The 18,699-nt window shown below is 40.2% G+C and overlaps 1 protein-coding gene across 5 annotated transcripts in view; it reads left to right on the top strand.

Moving 5' to 3' along the window:
* The window catches only part of ZNF609 (zinc finger protein 609), a 206,710-nt gene that overhangs the window by 23,586 nt on the left and 164,425 nt on the right, over positions 1-18,699 (top strand). For 4 of the 5 annotated variants that reach the window (XM_069482756.1, XM_069482747.1, XM_069482767.1 and 1 more), the window contains exon 2: positions 5,441-6,314. In XM_069482756.1, coding sequence (XP_069338857.1) covers positions 5,568-6,314 — 747 coding nt within the window. In that variant the 5' untranslated portion in view covers positions 5,441-5,567. The remainder of the gene's footprint in view (positions 1-5,440; positions 6,315-18,699) is intronic. The other variant, XM_069482785.1, reaches the window with a different exon arrangement.

Here is an 18,699-nt window from a genome sequence, read left to right as displayed (position 1 = left end):
TTTACTGCTTAGACCGCATTGTGTGTGGGTAGTTACCAATTAAAGGAATCCCCTTTCTCTTCGAAGCCTTCTAGAATGGATACAGAGATCTCCCTGAGGGGAAAGAAAAATATAGTTTTTCATGTTATATTTGGACATAAGTAGGGTGCAGTTGCTGGTTTTGCCCTCTGAAACTTTTTTTCTTTCTTAGCCTTCTTGAAGAGAGGCCCTGTTCATTCCTGAGGTAGAGTAGTGGTATGACCTATGATTGCCCTAAAAAAGCAATTAATGACCTGAACTGTGTGGTTTACGAAGGTACAAATCTGGGCTGGGAATCAGAGATATAGATTTGGGTTCCAGACAGGAAACTAGGATCTGAACTTCTGTTATGATGTGTTACTTTTAAGCATGAATGCTTTGGGTGGGTACAAGCTAAGGAGAGTAATTGTCATGACCTATCTTTCCCTTAGCCATATCCATGCAGAGAGGAGTTTCTTGATGATCAGGTATAGGAACCAAGCACAAAGTAAACCGCAGTCCTAAATAAGGAAGTAGAGTACAATTAGGCAGAAGGAAAAAAAGAGTAAAATATTCATAAAACCTCTTACAAATTGTTAAATGCCTTGTGGTCTCTGTAAGGTATTGGTTCTCCTGATTCTGCACTTTCTCTGCCATCGAAGTAAGAGGTCAGTGGTTTTCATTTCCAGCTAGCATGTTAGTTACTCTACCTCCTGGGGTTAAACATCTCTACAGTGACCTGTCAGAGAGTTGATTATTAGCTGTGTAAAAGCCAAGGAGCAGATGGGAAGTGGTTTGGCTGCTGCAGCCAGGCTTATTAAAGGATCCTTGGCAGTTTTACAGTGTATCTTTGGAAATGTACCACCAAAGTTACCATAAAGCCTGCTGGGTTTGGAAAGCTGGATTTCTGAAAAGTCACCTGCTTGAAAAGTAGTACTTATGAAAACTCTTACACTCTCAAAAATAGTAGTATAGGGACTCTCTTAGAGAACATCAAGATCACTGAAGATCAGTCCTCAGGATATGTTTTCTTTGCATCCTGATCATTCAGAAATTCTGGGTAGTTTTCAGAAAACTAGTAGAGAAAGCACTTTTTGATAGGTACATTGATAAAATTATATATTGAAAAAGGCCCCAAGCAAGTCTAGACTAACCCTACAACACATAGGGGGAAATTTGTGTATTTGCTTGACACGTATGATGCTTTTCTGCTCAAATACTTTAAAGACATGATTTCATTAAACATTATGGTCATTGTTAGAAATCTCAGGTTATTAAATTTTTTCCTGAGTTTAACATCTGTCTTAGTGTAACTTCTACTTACTGATCCTATTTCTACCTGCAGCATCATAGAATAAATAACTTATCTCCTCCACATTGCAACCATCGTATATTTGAAGCTAACCAGTCTTGTCTCCCTTCAGTGTTCTCCTTTCGAGACTAAAGAATCCCAGTTTTTGAGATTTTTCCTCATATAAAATGACTTCCCAGACTTTTACTGTGCTTTCTAGGACATCCTTTCATTTAATGATTATCTCACTTAAGATGTGGCATCTGGAAATTAGCACAGACCATCAGATGTTCTTTTCATCTCTTGCTACCTTTTTAGAAAAAGTACAATTAAAAAAAAAAACGTAATGGCAATAGTACTTGCTTACTAGAAGAAAACCCAAAAAACAAAACAATTTTCCATGACATATGGAATTGGAACAAGAGGATTTTGAGTAAGTGTCAGCAAATTTATGTTACATGGAACTGATTTTAGTGCTTTAGGTAATTTTTAACAAGATGGATATGTGTGTGTTCTTACATAACTGAAAATACATTGTTTTTACACATGACAAACAACTTGGCTCAGTGTAAGATTCTGGTTTTTTTTTTTTTTGGAGACAGAGTCTTGCTCTGTTGCCCAGGCTAGAGTGCTGTGGCATCAGCCTTGCTCACAGCAACCTCAAACTCCTGGGCTCAAGTGATCTTTCTGCCTCAGCCTCCCAAGTAGCTGGGACTACAGGCATGTGCCACCATCCCCGGCTAATTTTTTCTACGTATTTTTAGTTGTCCAGATAATTTCTTTCTATTTTTTAGTAGAGATGGGGTCTTGCTCTTCCTCAGGCAGGTCTTGAACTCCTGACCTTGAGCGATCCTCCCACCTCGGCCTCCCAGAGTGCTAGGATTACAGGTGTGAGCCACTGCGCCCGGCCTAAGATTCATGATTAACCTTTTCTCTTCAAAATTCTGTAGATTGTCCTTTCTTTTAACATTTAATATTACAGAATAGTCTGTATTTGGCCCAATTTTTGTCCTTTGTAATTAAAAAATTTTTCTAGAATATGTACGAATTTGATTTACTAAATTAATTTTACTGAAAATGTAATGAACATTTTCAATCTGTGTGAAAGATCTTTGTTCAGCTTAAGACATTCATTATATCTTTGATAGGTTGCTTTTCTCCCATTTGTTCTAGTATCTTCTTCAGTTTTCCTTCAATGGTATTAAACACTTCCTCTCTCTCAGTTTCTGTCATTATTTTCTTTTCATTGTGTTTTCCTTTGCAATCTGGAAACATATCTTAAGTTTTCTTATAATTCACTGATTTATTTTCCGTAGTTTCAGTTCTGTGCTTTTCTGTTTTCTGTATGAATTTTAATTGATACTACATTTCTCATTTCCTTACATCTTCCTTTTTTTTTTTAAATGTTATATCCTTTTGTCCTTTCAACTAAGTTATATGTTTTCATTTTAACCTGTTATCTTCTTAATGTTCTCTCTTCCTTACTGGCATACTTTGTTTATCCTGCCTCATACAATGGGTCAGCTAGTACAGTAGAATGAGAACTGTCAGAAGCTGTCAGTACTAACATTTTTGTATGCGTTAATGCTTTCCTTACTGCTCCAGTGTCTCTCTTCCACTACTATCATATTTTCTAGAGGAAGTGCTTTTGAATCTAAGGCAAGTTTTGTTTTCCAAGAATAAAACAACATGGGGGGCCAGGCGCGGTGGCTCACGCCTGTAAATCCTAGCACTCTGGGAGGCCAAGGCGGGCTGATTGTTTGAGCAAGAGCAAGACCCCTGTCTCTACTAAAAATAGAAAGAAATTATATGGACAGCTGAAAATAATATATATAGAAAAATTACCTGGGCATAGTGGCACATGCCTGTAGTCCCAGCTACCCGGGGCAGGCCGAGGCAGTTGGATCGCTTGAGCCCAGGAGTTTGAGGTTGCTGTGAGCTAGGCTGATGCCACAGCACTCTAGCCCGGGCAACAGAGTGAGACTCTGTCTCAAAAAACAACAATAACAACAACAACATGGGGTTTTAATGGTTAAATTACAAAATGAGAATAGTGGGTAAGCCTTAGATTAATGTGGATTACACTCTAAGCCTAGCCACAATTGCAAAGATTGCAGAGGTAATAAATTAAATTTTGAAAAGAACTGTGCTCTAATAATTCTCTATCATGGAGATTCAGTTGGCATTTCCTTTCCTAGAAATGCCCTCTGCCCTCACAATAGAAAAATTATTTTCAGTACCACGTTCCACTGTCTTATTTACTGTTTTATTTGTTTTAAATTAGGTGTTCCCAGCACCTAATTTAGTGCCTGGCACATAGTAGGCAATAAATAAAAAAATTTCTAATGAATGAACAAAAGTCTACTACACTACTATTTCATGGAGACCAAGTCTTCTTGTGTAGAATTGAGAATTACAAAGAGTTTACTAAAAATTTCTTTAGAATTCTAGATCTTTTCAGCGGTATCATTTCTCTGACTCTTCTGGGATTATCTTTCCTTTACCTTGTGGGTGACATTTTTTTCATAGTTTCTATATCATATTCTCCCCCTCCCCTTTTTGTTCATCCTTTATGAAGTGAGATCTACCTAAACTTGATGTTTGCTAATAAACAGTGGTTGGTTACTGTTAACACTAAGCTCTCTGCTTGGGTAAGGGATACATTTTCTTCTCAGATCTACAACTAAATGGCAGATTAATGTGCACACCTCTTAAATCCCAGTTGCTAGCAGGCATTCAACTGGTACAGCTTTGCTCTCCTAGTATGACATCGTTTCTTGCCCCTGCACTCTGGTTCCTTGCCACTGTTGAGGGAGTAGGTGAAAAAGTACAATGTATCTTGTCTCTGTCCTATCTGTACCATTTACCTGTTAGAAATCCACTTTGCAAGATACATTGTGATACCACTGGCTTGCCCTTTCTACTCAGTTATCTTATAAAAGTTATTTTTTTCTTAATGGATATAGAAAGATGGTAGACAGAGAAGTAAGCAAGAACAGAACTTTTTGGCTTTGTCATAAAGTAATACCTAGATGGTATATGTTGGCTGCCAGGTTTTCTAGATCTGTGATCCTCAACCCCCAGGCCACGGCCCAGTGTGGGTCATGAGCTCCGCCCACCCACCCCAACCCATTTGTGGAAAAATTGTCTTCTATGAAACCAGTCCCTGGTGCCAAAAACAAAAAGGTTGGGGACTGCTGTTCTAGGTGGTATACATCCCAGGTCTCATGAGTCAGGAGAGAGTGGAGAGATATAAATTGCCCTTTTAATAACACCCCTCCCTTTATAGCCCATCTCTCTTTCATGAAGTGTAAGGCTCTGGTGTTTGTTGACATAGTGCCATCAATCTTATATGAGAAAGTAAAGAGTTATCCAACATCCTGGTGTTAGGTTTTTTAGTAGTGTCCAGTTTTTGATAGGATTCACATTTTTCTCTTTTTCTGTGTCTTCGTAAGTATTTTAGTGAGAAAGGCCACATTGAATCCTACCTTTCAGACATAATTTGAAACCCAGACTTTGATAAGGTTGATTTAACTTCTCTGAACTTAAGCTGATTGGTTGAGTCCTCTCTGAGGAGTTGCATTTTTCTCGCTTCTGCTTGCTTTTCTCTTTAACCATAATAAGACTTTTTCCTCCGATAGTAGAATGACAAGGAATCTATACTATTTTTAGTAGGGACAGGCCTTGTTAGTAGAGGGCTTTTGAAGCTTTTGTCTAGATTATGTTCTGAGTCTCTGATAATTTACGAAACAGGAAGAAGAAAGAGGATTTGAACAAAGTTGTGCTAGACCTTGAATCTGTGATATGCCAAGGCCTGTACTGATTGAGGGAGGATTACCAGCTGGCAGTGGTAATACAAATACGTTTTTCAGGAATGGGAAACTAACTCTAGAGGACTCCTAGTTAAGACTTACCACAGAATCTCTGGGCAGTTGGAAATACTGTGCTCTCTCCTGGGGAGATGGAGTGGGAATAAACTTTTCCGTAGGTCCAATGTGACTTGGTTAGAAATACAATTGAACCTGTTTGTCTTGTCCATTGTGATATGATAGCCCCATAGGAGAAGGGTCTGTTTTGTGTGGGAGTTTATTTCAGGCTGTCTCCTTGCCTGTACTGTTTCCTTTAACAGCTTTTTAAATTTTCTTTTTCCAGCAATGATGTTGTCCACTGGGCATGTACTGACCAATGTGGCAGGTCTGAGAACATAGCTGAAGCTGACAATAGGAAAGCTGGGGGCAAGGAAGAGCCTTGAATCTTGAGGTGGGACGTTGACTCTAAGATGTCCTTGAGCAGTGGAGCCTCCGGAGGGAAAGGAGTGGATGCAAACCCGGTTGAGACATACGACAGTGGGGATGAATGGGACATTGGAGTAGGGAATCTCATCATTGACCTGGACGCCGATCTGGAAAAGGACCAGCAGAAACTGGAAATGTCAGGCTCAAAGGAGGTGGGGATACCGGCTCCCAATGCTGTGGCCACACTACCAGACAACATCAAGTTTGTGACCCCAGTGCCAGGTCCTCAAGGGAAGGAAGGCAAATCAAAATCCAAGAGGAATAAGAGTGGCAAAGACACTAGCAAACCCACTCCAGGGACTTCCCTGTTCACTCCAAGTGAGGGGGCAGCTAGCAAGAAAGAGGTGCAGGGGCGCTCAGGAGATGGTGCCAATGCAGGAGGCCTGGTTGCTGCTATTGCTCCCAAGGGCTCAGAGAAGGCGGCCAAGGCATCCCGCAGTGTAGCCGGCTCCAAAAAGGAAAAGGAGAACAGCTCGTCTAAGAGCAAGAAGGAGAGAAACGAAGGAGTGGGGACTTGTTCAGAAAAGGATCCTGGGGTCCTCCAGCCAGTTCCCTTGGGAGGACGGGGTGGTCAGTATGATGGAAGTGCAGGGGTGGATACAGGAACTGTGGAGCCACTTGGGAGTATAGCTATTGAGCCTGGGGCAGCGCTCAATCCTTTGGGAGCTAAACCGGAGCCAGAGGAAGGGGAGAATGAGTGTCGCCCGCTAAAGAAAGTCAAGTCTGAAAAGGTAAGAGGTGGCCAGATCTGGCTGCCCACTGCCAGTCAGAACTGCCCTGGACCAACTGCCAAATGCTATGTGCACTCTGTGGGAGGCTCATTAGTTTGTGGGTAATGACCAATTACAAGGTCAGAGCATCTGGTAATGATAATGTGGTTTTGTTCCAAATTAGAGGATTCCCTGCAGACTCATTTCCAGCAGGCATGGACATTTTGGAACAGGATATCTGTTGTTGGGGACAGCTACTTGGTAGAACGAATTTTCTATAGTCTGGGTTGAGACCTTCCCACCTTGCCCTTGTCCCACCACAGACACTTGTCACAAGAGGCTGGCATCAAACCTTCATTTGGTTCCCCGGCTTGACTGGCATTTCATCATCAGAGTCATAATAGATGATAAACTTTTGGTTATATGTATAGTATGGTTCTTGGTGGGATAAATGGTGCTGCTGGGTCTCTAAAACAACAAAGGGTTAATTAAGTTTCATGACATATCTACCAAGTGTTCTGTTGGTGGCTACCAAAGAGCAAAAGGGCAAAGTTTTGGGGCAGGAGGTTTTGACTGTACTATGAGATACTTAATCAGACCTTGTGAGTTAGTGTTGTGGCTATGAAAGTTTGGCTTAGAAAGAAATTCTTTGGCCACTAAAGGTATAGCTCTTTGCCAGGTGTCTCCTGCAACTATTGTAATTATTATGATTATCAAAGCCTCCTGGTGATTTAATAGCTGCCAAACAGTGTAATGATACCCTGCCTTCTGCTTGACTTGGAAGGACAGGTGCCTGCAGCCCCAGGAGGAGTTAGAACTGAGTCCCTTCTCTGGGAAGATGATCTTAGTCTGCATCTCAGGAAATGGAGCTTGCAGGGCTGGAGCAGAGTAGATGTGAGTCTAGGGTCAGCTCAGGCTGCTTTAAACTTCAGCAGCTTATAATTTCCTACAAAGTGGCTGGCCTGGTGATGAGCTGTTCATTGGCTCTTGATTTTTCTGCTCTGTGCTTTCTCACCCTGTGCTTTCAGCTAATCCCAGCAGATGCGGTATAAATTGATTTCTCTGTAATTACATCAGCTGCAGCAGGGAATACCTATTTTCATATGTAAATGTTAATAAATAAAGACTGTATGTGTGTGTTTGGATGGTGGTGCACCCTTAGTGCTTGTATTCCAGTGGTAACTTGTAATTTCTTTGCTTTAGGTATTTTGGTCTTTGTCTTTGGCACATCTGTAGCTCTTAGCAACATCTGGGCATCTCTGGTAACAGGGCTGTGAGTTTCTTCCACTAATAACACAATGCCTCATTCCCTTTTACCAGTGGCAGCTGCCAGAGAGGCTGCCTGTGTTTAGGTGGCAGATGCTATAGTCCACTTCCGCAGAGTCAAATTCCAGCTGGTTACTGGCGTGGCTTATCCTGTACTGGCTGTGATTTACCATTTTCTCTGGGGTACAGATGGATGATACTGTTTTAAAGAGGCCTAGGAGTACCAAGAGTACTACTGTTCCGTATGTCTGGCTTTGAGAAACTCTTGTCATATATCCATGTTCATAATCATTGTTCTTCCTGTGCTAAAAAGTACTTCTGAAGGTGGCCTTAATTTTCCTGTCCTTTTTTTTTTAAGAGTACTTGATTTATGTACAGTCTTCTGTACCCAGTAGTAGTCTGTGGGTGAAAGGATTAATGTTGCTTAGCTTCATATTGGATTTAAGTCTAAATGTCCATGATTGTCTTCAGTGAAGAAGCAAACGGAACCCATTTTTTCTCATATGGGTGTAGGGACTGGTTGAGCGACTGCCCTTCATATTACAATTAGGCTAAAAGATGCAATATATTCAGCTAAAAATAAACCCTGGGGCTGGGCACGGTGACTCACACCCGTAATTCCAGCACTTTGGGAAGATGAGGCGGGTGGATCATTTGAGCTCAGGAGTTTGAGACCAGCCTGAGCAAGAGCAAGACCTCATCTCTACTAAATATAGAAAGAAATTAGCTGGACAACTAAATATATATATTAAAAAAATATATACATATATATATAAATAAAATTAGCTGGGCATGGTGGCGCATGCCTGTAGTCCCAGCTACTTGGGAGGCTGAGGTAGGAGGATTGCCTGAGCCTAGGAGTTTGAGGTTGCTAGGCTGACGCCGTGGTACTCTAGCCCGGGCAACAGAGTGAGACTCTGTCTCAAAAAAAGAAAAAAAAAAATTAGAACTTAGCCAGGCATGGTGGCGTGTACCTGTAATCCAAGCCAGTCAGGAGGCTGAGGCAGGAGGATTGCTTGAGTCCAGGAGTTTGAGGCTATAATGAGCTATAATGACACCACTGCACTATGGCCTGGGCAACAGAGCAAGACCCAATATCTTTAAAAAAAAAAAAAAAAAAAAAACAATACACCTGGTGCCACGGAATTTTGCCCCTTAATAATGTTGCTTTGCTATAAGCCTTGCCTTCCAAGGAGACTGAGAATGGGGCAATGGAATGAGATAGAAGAGAGAGACTGTGCTTCAGTTTTTGGAAGACAGATAAAATTGCTGGCAAATACTTTTAGAAGCAGAAAATTTGCTGTGCAGTTTAATGTTATGATAAGCAAAAGCCTGCTTTCTCAATTCCTTCCCCTGATTCCTCAACCCTTTTGGGCAGTCAGGTTCTGGGGGTGCCTTTCCATATTGTCTTTGGCCATTGAAATAAATAATTATATAAATAAATGTTTGGAAGTTGCTAGGAGATGAAAACACACCATGCAGGGAGAGAACATTTCTGGAATGGGAGGAGGGGAAGAGACAAGTTAAAGGAAAGAAAGTTAGGGACCTTGCAGTGGAGCAGCTTTTGAGAAACAAGAACCCCAGGGTTTTGGGCATAATAGGTGTTCAGTTACCGTTTGATGATTAGTACTATAGTTTATAAGCAGTCTTTGAAAACCTCTTTAAGATTTTCTCTCTGAGAAATGGGCTTGCCTGTGGCCTAACTAGTTTGGAATGTTCCTTCTATGTAGGGACAACCTATAGAACCAAAACAGTTAAAGAGATGTTTGGATATAATCTAGGAATTGTACGTTCTAAACTGGGAACTGTCATGAAGAGGGAAAACTCGTAAAATTTGGACAATCTCTTGACTGGAGTCTCCCTTTCCTTGGAAATAGGAGAGAAGGTAATGTATTCTGTGGTGCAGAGTAGAATGTTGACTGCTAGCTAATAAGGAATATTTGAATATTCAAATTATCTACCTCAGGGTCTTCTTTCTTACCAAGGTAGATCTCTCACTATGGCCTAGGGAATTTCCTGTCAGGCAGGGATGTGAATTTCCCTTCATGGGATCCCGCTCTGCCATCCCTCTCTCTGGGAGTGCTCCCTGTGCTGTTTCCCAGAGTTCTAGGAGAGACCAGAGATGGCTCTTAGCAACTGCTGCTGCCCTGAATTGTTATTCAATGCTCCTGCCTCATACTTCCTGCCAGCTGAAGAGATGGGGGAGGGAATGTTGAGGAATAAACAAGACAGAGCCTTCCGGCTCCTGCCTGTTCCCTTGCCTTTGGTTTGATTGATGGGTTGTTAAGTTAGGGATGGAAGAGGAGGTAGGGAGGAGGGAGGGCGCCCGTCTGAGTGTCCTGAGCTTAGTGCTTGTGTCGCCACTCTGACAGGCAAGAAAAAAGGAATTTACAAACCACAGATGGCAGCGATCTATCCGTGCTGACTCTGTCAGGGCTTATGACTAGAAGTTTAAGGTGAGACTCCTTTTTTTCCAAATCATATAAAGTAACCAGTAGGTTCTAGCCATTAAAGGATTTAGCAATTTGCAACCAGAAGCTCCCCCTTGCCTCTCTTTAGCTGCTGCTTTTGCTCTTGCAAGGCAGGAGCACTGCACTCTGCTTTCCCCATGGTTTTGTATCAGCTTCTGCTGCTTTCAGAATGCTGCATATATTTACCACTTTCCCCATGAGTTTAGGATACAAAAAAAATGTTCAAGTGTACTCTTTGCTCTTTTGCCTTCTGATCATGCTTGCTATCATATCCTGTGTTCTAAGAGCATCTTCCTTTGCCCTTGGTTTTGTGTTCCTGCCCTTGTTTGTGCCTTCCAGCTCAGTTCTCTTGTGTTGCCATCCTTCATTGCCCAACCAAGGTCAGGTCTCTTTTATTCCTTCTAATTCAAAGCTTTCTCAAACACCTTCCTCCTTCACTAGCTGTTCTTTCTTGGCTATTGATGACATAGCAGTCATCCTTGCTTCCTGAAGCCAAATGCCCTCAAGCATTTTCCTTCGTGGAAAAAAGAAAAAAGAAGTTGATATTTATGTGGAACAGAGTTGCATTCTCTAACTACAAGCTTAATTTATTTTTTCATTCAGCTGCTCTGTTTTCCTTCTGAGTGTTTAATTCATAGAGGGCCCAGAGAAAGATTATCTTGTCCAATTTCCTCATTTTATAGAAGAAACTAAGACCAGGGAAATCATGTGACTTGCCCAGGATCTCACAATTAGTGGCAAAGACAGGCATAGAAGCCAGGTTTCTAGATACCAAATTCTTATGGCATGTTGTTACTTCGGGATTTTTAACAAATCTTAACTGTCAAGAAGGATTCTCCATTTTCCCAGTGTAAGACTACCTTAAACGTTGGGTATAAATGCCCAAATACTCCAAGACTGCTTTCACTTGTTTTTCGTGGTGACTTTAACATTGAAGACACTCAGTAAACAAACCATCTTTGAGTTTAGAGTTCTTAGGTAAGGTGACGAGTTTGTAGAGAATAACCATTTACAGGTGGTGCTGAACCTATCCTGTTATATATAAAGAAGGAAAGTTACTTTTAAACTGCTACTTTGAGCTTGACTCCTTAAGGTGTATGTGTGTATGTGTGTGTTTTAGAATATTTCATCAGTCAAACTTTCATTGTAATCACTGAGGCATTGTTAGTTTGTTCTTTATTTGGCAATGGCAGGTAAGAAAAACCCGTTTCAGTACTTCTTACTTAGCCACATCACTAGTAGCAGACTTTCAAATGTATTGTGGATATTTTTTTTTTTTTTTTTTTTTTTTTTTTTTGAGACAGAGTCTCACTTTGTTGCCCAGGCTAGAGTGAGTGCCGTGGCGTCAGCCTAGCTCACAGCAACCTCAAACTCCTGGGCTCAAGCGATCCTCCTGCCTCAGCCTCCCGAGTAGCTGGGACTACAGGCATGCGCCACTATGCCCGGCTAATTTTTCTATATATATATTTTTAGTTGTCCATATAATTTCTTTCTATTTTTAGTAGAGACGGGGTCTCGCTCTTGCTCAGGCTGGTCTCGAACTCCTGACCTTGAGCGATCCACCCACCTCGGCCTCCCAGAGTGCTAGGATTACAGGCGTGAGCCACCGCGCCCGGCCTGTATTGTGGATATTAAGTGTTTTGTAAAGAGAAGATAACTGTTGGATACTGTTATCACTTTTCATTCGTTCAGTACATTAACTGAGTGCATTTTAGATTTTGGGTACTCTACTTGGTGCTGGGTATACACTGGTAAATAAAACAGAGATGGTTCCTGCTTTTTCAGGAGCTTACAGTTTACCATCTAGGGCATAGTTCCTGAAAGTGTGTCCCATAAAACCATGTGCATCACATCACTAGAGTGTCAAAAATGAGGTTCTTGGCCTGTAACCCAGATCTGCTAAATAAGTTTTGGAGGCACTGTCCCAAAAATCTGCACTTTAGAAGTCTCTCCAGATAATTGTTATATACGTTAAAGCTTGTGAATCTTTGTAAATTTTCTTTATAAGGTAGGCATCGGGAGCCACTTCACATTTAAAACACCAGCCATAAAGCTGGGCATGGTGGCTCTTGCCTGTAATCCCAGCACTTTGGGAGTCTAAGGTGGGACAACATAGTGAGACCCTGCCTCTACAAAAAAATACAAAAATTAGCCAGGCCTGGTGGTGCATGCCTGTAGTCCTAGCTACTTGGGAGGCTGAGGTGGGAGGATCATTTGAGCCCAGGAATTAGAGGTTGCAGTGAGCTATGATCACGACACAGCACCTGTCTCTACAGAAAAAGAAAATAAAAATAAAACACCAGCCTTCTAAACTTAAATTTCTCGTCAACTGTTATGTATAATTTAGTGGTTAAGAGTACAAGCACTAGAGCCTGACTACTTGGGTTTGTATCCCAGCTCTACCACTTATTAACCAAGCTACTTAATCACTCTTACTTAATTTTCTAATCTGCAAAATGAGGAAAACAATAGTACCTACATAAGGTTGTTATGAGATTAAATTAGTTCATATTAAACAGAACAGTGCCTGGCATGTAGGAAGCATTCAGTAAATATTAGAAAAACAAAAGCGTGATTTGAGTTTAAATATGTATGTCTGCCCTAGGCAATTATGGACTAAAATATAACAACATTCCACTATACAGGAAGCCCAGTATGAATAGATAAACATGTTGGTGTAGACTTTCAGCACTATGCTCAGAAGTGGTTCCAAACCTAGGTTGGGAAATTTGCATACTGGTGATGTATTCTAAAGCCCCTGATATTTATAGTTTGGGGAAAAAAAGACCAAAAATTTGCTTCAGAGAATATTGAAGTGGCCTGTTGAATTTCAGATTTCATATGAATTGAGTTTCCTTTCTGGCCATATTCCTGGTGTGGCGTTAGGTATGTGGACAAATGTTAACTGTGGGTTCGCCAGCATATGGACGCTGGAAGAGCACTAAGTGTTTTTGTTTCTACGCAAGAATGCATGGAAAACCTAAGTCCTAGTCCTTAATCTTCCTCCCCCCGTGTGAACTTGTATTTTTGCCATTTGGGTATAACAGCCTATACCATCAGAGCTCATCCAGAGAGGCAGCAGGGCTTGGGCTTTCAGGCTGGAGGTGGCAGTAACATACACAGCTGAGATCCTGCCACTGCTGGCTGTCTGAGCCCTCCTCTCTGTGGTTTTCGCTCTTCAAGCCATGCTTGAGTAACCCGCCTCCAGAGCTGCTGACAGGGCCGTGTTCAGAGGCCTTGGAAATTACACTGTTCATTTCCTTATCATCCCCTGACCTGCAGTGCAGAGCCTTCTGGTGCAGGAACAAGGCAGAAAAAATCCAGACGGCTCCCAGCCAGCATGTGTCAAGAGCTACAAAGAAGGAAATTGGACTTGCTCACTTAAAAACCATGGGGTTAGGCTTTGATTTTTGGTTCCTGCAGAGAGTTATTTGTGTGTGTGAGCATGTTCTATCTCTGTGTATATGTATAGAATGAGCCTGTGCGTGGCAAAGCTGTGGAGGGAGGAGCATCTGAAAGCAGAGAGCAAAGGGAAGACTGCCTTTCTCTTCACTTAATTTCCCAGTTGTGCCGTTGGGATGGGCCTGGGAGCATTAGCATCAGGAAGGTGCCAGACCATATTAATATTTTTAAATATATTTCTCTTGGTACAGTTTAGTCATGGTTGAGAGCACCCACACAAGAAGCTTCCCTGGCTGGCAGAGGAGACATTTTTAACAAATCCTATTCCCTAAAGTCACTCATCCTAGATGACATTGACTAAAGCAATATTTAAGCTACCCAAGAAAGTGTAGACTTTGGGTCAGTCTTGGGTAAGAGAAATAGCTCTTTTGATATGAAAGATAGTGTGACTGAAGAGAGACAGGAGGAATTTTGAGCATTTTGATATTTTCTGTTTATAGTGCAAAATTCTATTATGTTTTTAGAGCCTGTCTTTGTCTTGGGAATTAGTATTGCAAAACAATCAACTTCTTTTTTCTTTGGCATCTCTCTTGCCCAAGAAGGCCCAAAGGAAAGACTTTTCAGGCTGAAGAAGTACAATGTGAATGGTAAGAGGTTCTTGAGCAGAGTTTACAAACATTCTGTCTTTTATTTTCCTTTTTCTGCCTTACTGTCAATGTTGCCATCGGAGGCTTTGTGAAGTGGGGGGGAAAAGGAAATCTTTTAGCTTTCAGACCTGGAGGTGTTTTTAAACCCTAACTGTCTTTCTTGTTGAAAGTACTCTTTAGAGAAGTGTTTTCACTTGAGGTGATAGCCAGAGTGCGAGAGGATTACTTATTTTCCCTTCATATAAAGCAGTGGGCCCCATATTAGCAGTATCTGAGAACTTGTTAAAAATTTGAATCTCAGACCTCACCCTAGGCCCCAAAGTCAGAAATTCTAGGCTTGAGACTTTCAGCCATTTGCGTTTTAACATTAGCTGTCCCTTAGCCGGGTGTGGTGGCACATGCCTGTAGTCCCAGCTACTTGGGACACTGAGGCAGGAGGATCATTTGAGCCCAGGAATTTGAGGTTGCTGTGAGCTAGGCTGATGCCATGACACTCTAGCCCAGCAACAGAGTAAGACTCTGTTTCCAAAAAAAAAAGAAATTAACTGTCCTGTTGATTGTGAAACACACTAAAGTTTGAGATCCACTATTGTAGAGCACCCTTCCCTCTCAATAGTGAAAATGAAATTTACCAAAAACTTTAAGGGGTAAAAAATAACCCTGGACAGTAGATATGATTGATTTTCTTTGAATGATATCCAGAAATATTTTTTCTCTTTGTGAACAAACTGACAGGAACCTAAAATTGGAAGGAATATCTAAGGATTTAGGACTTTGAGAGTGAAGAGCAGAAAAGATAGTCAAAGAAGCACCACTTTTCTTATCTGTAATGTGGAAGTAAATAATAGACTGACCTCATAGGGTTATTATAAGGCTTAAATGAGATAAAGGAGGTTAAGCACTTGGCATAGTGCCTAATATATATTAAATACTCAATAAATGTTAGCTGTTGCTGATGTTATTTTTCTTAGCTGTGAGGTGCAAGGTCATTATGAAATTAAAGAGAAGGGTGTCCTTAGAGACTTTGAAGAGTTAAGCTCCTGAAGACCTTGAAAAATAATGAATTTATGATAGCTTATATTCCCACTCCTACTGATTTCCAGAAAGGCTTGAGAGAGAGATTGATTCAGAGTATTTAGAGCCATTGAGGTGTAAGTTTTATTGTTTGATTTGTTGGTTTAAAAGTGTTTGTTGGACTCCTTTTGGTAGAGGGCCGATCTTAGGTTGAAGAACCATGGCTCTTGCTAAACCATTTTCCATTAAAGTAAGTTTCTTTGCTATGTAACCAGCTCCTTCTGAATTATTTTCCTAAGGATTAAAATGAAGATAACATGATATGTTTTAGTTTAGAAAGTTTTTTATTTCTCTCTGCCAATCCTTGTATATTATAGTACAGACTTTAGCCTTTTGAAGAGACTATTAGCACAGGTATAGCCTGAGCAGTCAGGAGAAGAATGAGAATTGAGATACAGTAGTCTCACCCTTATCCTTGTTTTTGCTTTCTGAGGCTTCAGTTATCCATGGTCAATCATGATATGAGAATATTAAATGGAAAATTCCAGAAATAAATAGTTTATAAGTTTTAAACACTACATCATTCACATCACTTCATCTCATCATGTAGGCATTTTACCATCTTACATCATCACAAGAAGAAAGGTGAGTATGGTACAATAAGATACTTAGAGAGCCACATTAACATAACTTTGATTGTGGTATATTATTATAATTGTTTTACTTTATTATTTGTTATTGTTATTAATGTCTTACAGCACCTAATTTATAAATTATATAAATTAGACTTTATCATAGGTATGTATGTACAGGAAAAAAACAATGTGTGTGTGTGTGTGTGTGTGTGTGTGTGTTTAGTATTCAGTACTATTTGTGGTTTCAGGCATCCACTGAGGGTCTTGGAATGTATGCCCTGAAGATATGGGACGACTACTATATTTCTTTTTTGTAAATTCGTCACTAGCTGCAGGAAAGAAAAATGCAGTTTTTAGAGTTTTGGAGGTGGTCAGTTTTCACCTTGAAATGTTTGATGTCCATTGGGAGAATATAATTTGTGTGCCTGAGAAATACTGTAATTGCTATTTAAATTTAAGACTACTGGGTTACAGCCCTAGCGACAAATACTGGATTACGTTTTGATGGGCCAGACCGGGCATTAAATCCTTTCTTGGGTTGTTTTTGTTTAGTAATGGGTTCTTTTCATTGTCAAGATTTTCATAAACTGGTACCCAACTCACCCAGCTCAGAATTGATAATCCTTGGTTTATATGTTTCTTTAGAAGTTAGGTACTTAGCTCTGCACTGAATCAAACCTTAGTGAAAGGTACAGAGAGTGTTGTAGTGTAGTGTTGTTTGTTTGCATGGGAGACACAGCATTCAAGTTGCCCTGAATATATGCTCCTTAATGTTCCTCTTGGTCAAAAATCAATTCTGTGTGGAATGGACTTTGGCTTTACTATACTGCCTCTAGGAACCCCCATGACTCCCTTAGCCAGTGAACTCTTGAAGTTGTCCTTGTTTTTTTGCCACTTCCAAATGGAGCTATGTATTGCACTTTCAATGTCATGTGATTCTGAAGTGTCTTATAGCATACTCAGGGTTCTCCTCCATCATTTCTTTTCCATTGCTCAATCTATAGGATGCTTATGTTGGGGTCATTCATTTAAGAATGAGAAGTCAGGTTCAACTGTAATGGACCTTCTCATTATCACCTTAATCAGGAGAATTAATTATTAAATTTCTGGCAGTTATAAGCCTTTAAGGTAGAACATCCATATCAGTGTTACTAATTCAATTTTAAATGATTGTTCCAGAATGTTTTTTGGCAAATGTGAGCAAAATTCTTATGACTGGATATATTTGCCATATATAGGCCATTTGTGATTTTTTTTTTTCCTGTGTAGATTAGAGGAGAGCAGAAGACAGATTTGGATAATGAAAATTTATTGCTAATCCATAGTTTCTTTTTTCATTGGTTTGTGTATGTATTTCTGTGCTTACATTGAATAATAGGGGTTCCTAATTTTCTGGAAATTCATGACATTCCAAAATAAAATAGTGCAACTATGCAAAAAAGAACTTATTCCTGGGTCTGCTTCTGGATGCATTAAAATTAAACATTCTGTTTTAGGAAGAGACAGCATCGTATCTCACAGAAATACTAGAAGTTCCTTGTTTCTTAGTTCTTTTTTTTTTTTTTAATAAATACAATTTCTTGAAAGTCAAAAAGAAAATTAAATGTTTTTGAGTATAAAGTATTTCCCCCCTGAGATCTTAAGTTTTATATCTAAGGAGAAGTAATGAGAATGCTAATTGTTATCAGAGATGAACACATACTCAAATATGCAGCAAACTCACACTTAAAAACATTTTGTGAGCCTGGAGGTCAAGACCAGCCTGGGCAACATAGCAAGACCCCCATCTCAAAAAAAAAAAACCAAAAAAGCCCACAATAAAACATTGTGGGCCGGGCACAGTGGCTCACGCCTATAATCCTAGCACTCTGGGAGGCTGAGGTGGGAGGATCACTTGAGCTCAGGAATTTGGGGCCAGCCTGAGCAAGAGCAAGACCCTGTCTCTACTAAAAATAGAAAAAATTAGCTGAATGTGGTGGCACGTGCCTGTAGTCCCAGCTACTTGGGAGGCTGAGGCAGGAGGATCACTTGAAGCCAGGAGTTTGAGGTTGCAGTGAACCATGATGACACCCATTCTAGCTGGGGCGACAGAGTGAGATTATCTCAGACAAAACAAAACATTATGGAATGTCATATTTTGGCCAAAATTGTAATTATATAAACTCAAATTCACATATAATAAAATTTAAAATATAGCACTGGTATGTGTATGCTCAGAATATATATTAATCTGTACTTCAGATGGATCTTTTTTTAGGTTTTGGAGTATCTCAGATGTATAATATATACCACTGAGTAGGAGGGAAAAAAATTGGCTAATGTGGGGAAAAAGTCATCATACAAAGTGACTACACATTTATATACACCGTATTAGACTAGATCTGAATTCCATCACTATGCTGACTCTTAAACATCTGGTAGAGTGGCAGAGTGTCTGTTTTAGATAAAATATGCCATACGGCATTTTTCATTTTGCTTATGCATATATGCTTGGATTAAGGTTATGGGGGTTTGGAATCAAATATACTGGTTGCTTATTACAATTTCAGAAAGAGTCTGAGAAATTCTTTAATTTTTGTTTGCCTCTAGTATCTCTCCTGTCGTTTCCCATCTCTTACAAAGATCAGGTTTTACAGTCAAGGTATAAGGCACTCAGTTAGAAATTACCTTCAGAATTACTTATGATGATGCCATATTGGAAATTGACATACTGGCTCCTTATATTCAACACAACCAATTTTTTCTCCAGCATTGAGATAAACCATATGCCTTCAGTTGAGGTCCCCATGTAAAAGCTAGCTTGTGTTTAAGGACTGCACTAATGAAAAATACATATTTGTAAATATAGAACCGACCTGGGAGTGGAAACCAGATTAAGTAAACAAGCCAGTTCAAGGCTCTTATCTCTGGCTCCCTCCAGAACATACATCCAATGAATAGACTAGGTGTAAGCCCCAAACCATTCAAATTG

This window comes from Eulemur rufifrons, chromosome 2 (genome assembly GCF_041146395.1).
Source record: "Eulemur rufifrons isolate Redbay chromosome 2, OSU_ERuf_1, whole genome shotgun sequence".
Classification (NCBI taxonomy): domain Eukaryota; kingdom Metazoa; phylum Chordata; class Mammalia; order Primates; family Lemuridae; genus Eulemur; species Eulemur rufifrons.
Note: the sequence above shows the minus strand (reverse complement) of the source record. Positions and strands in the feature narration are given on the sequence as shown.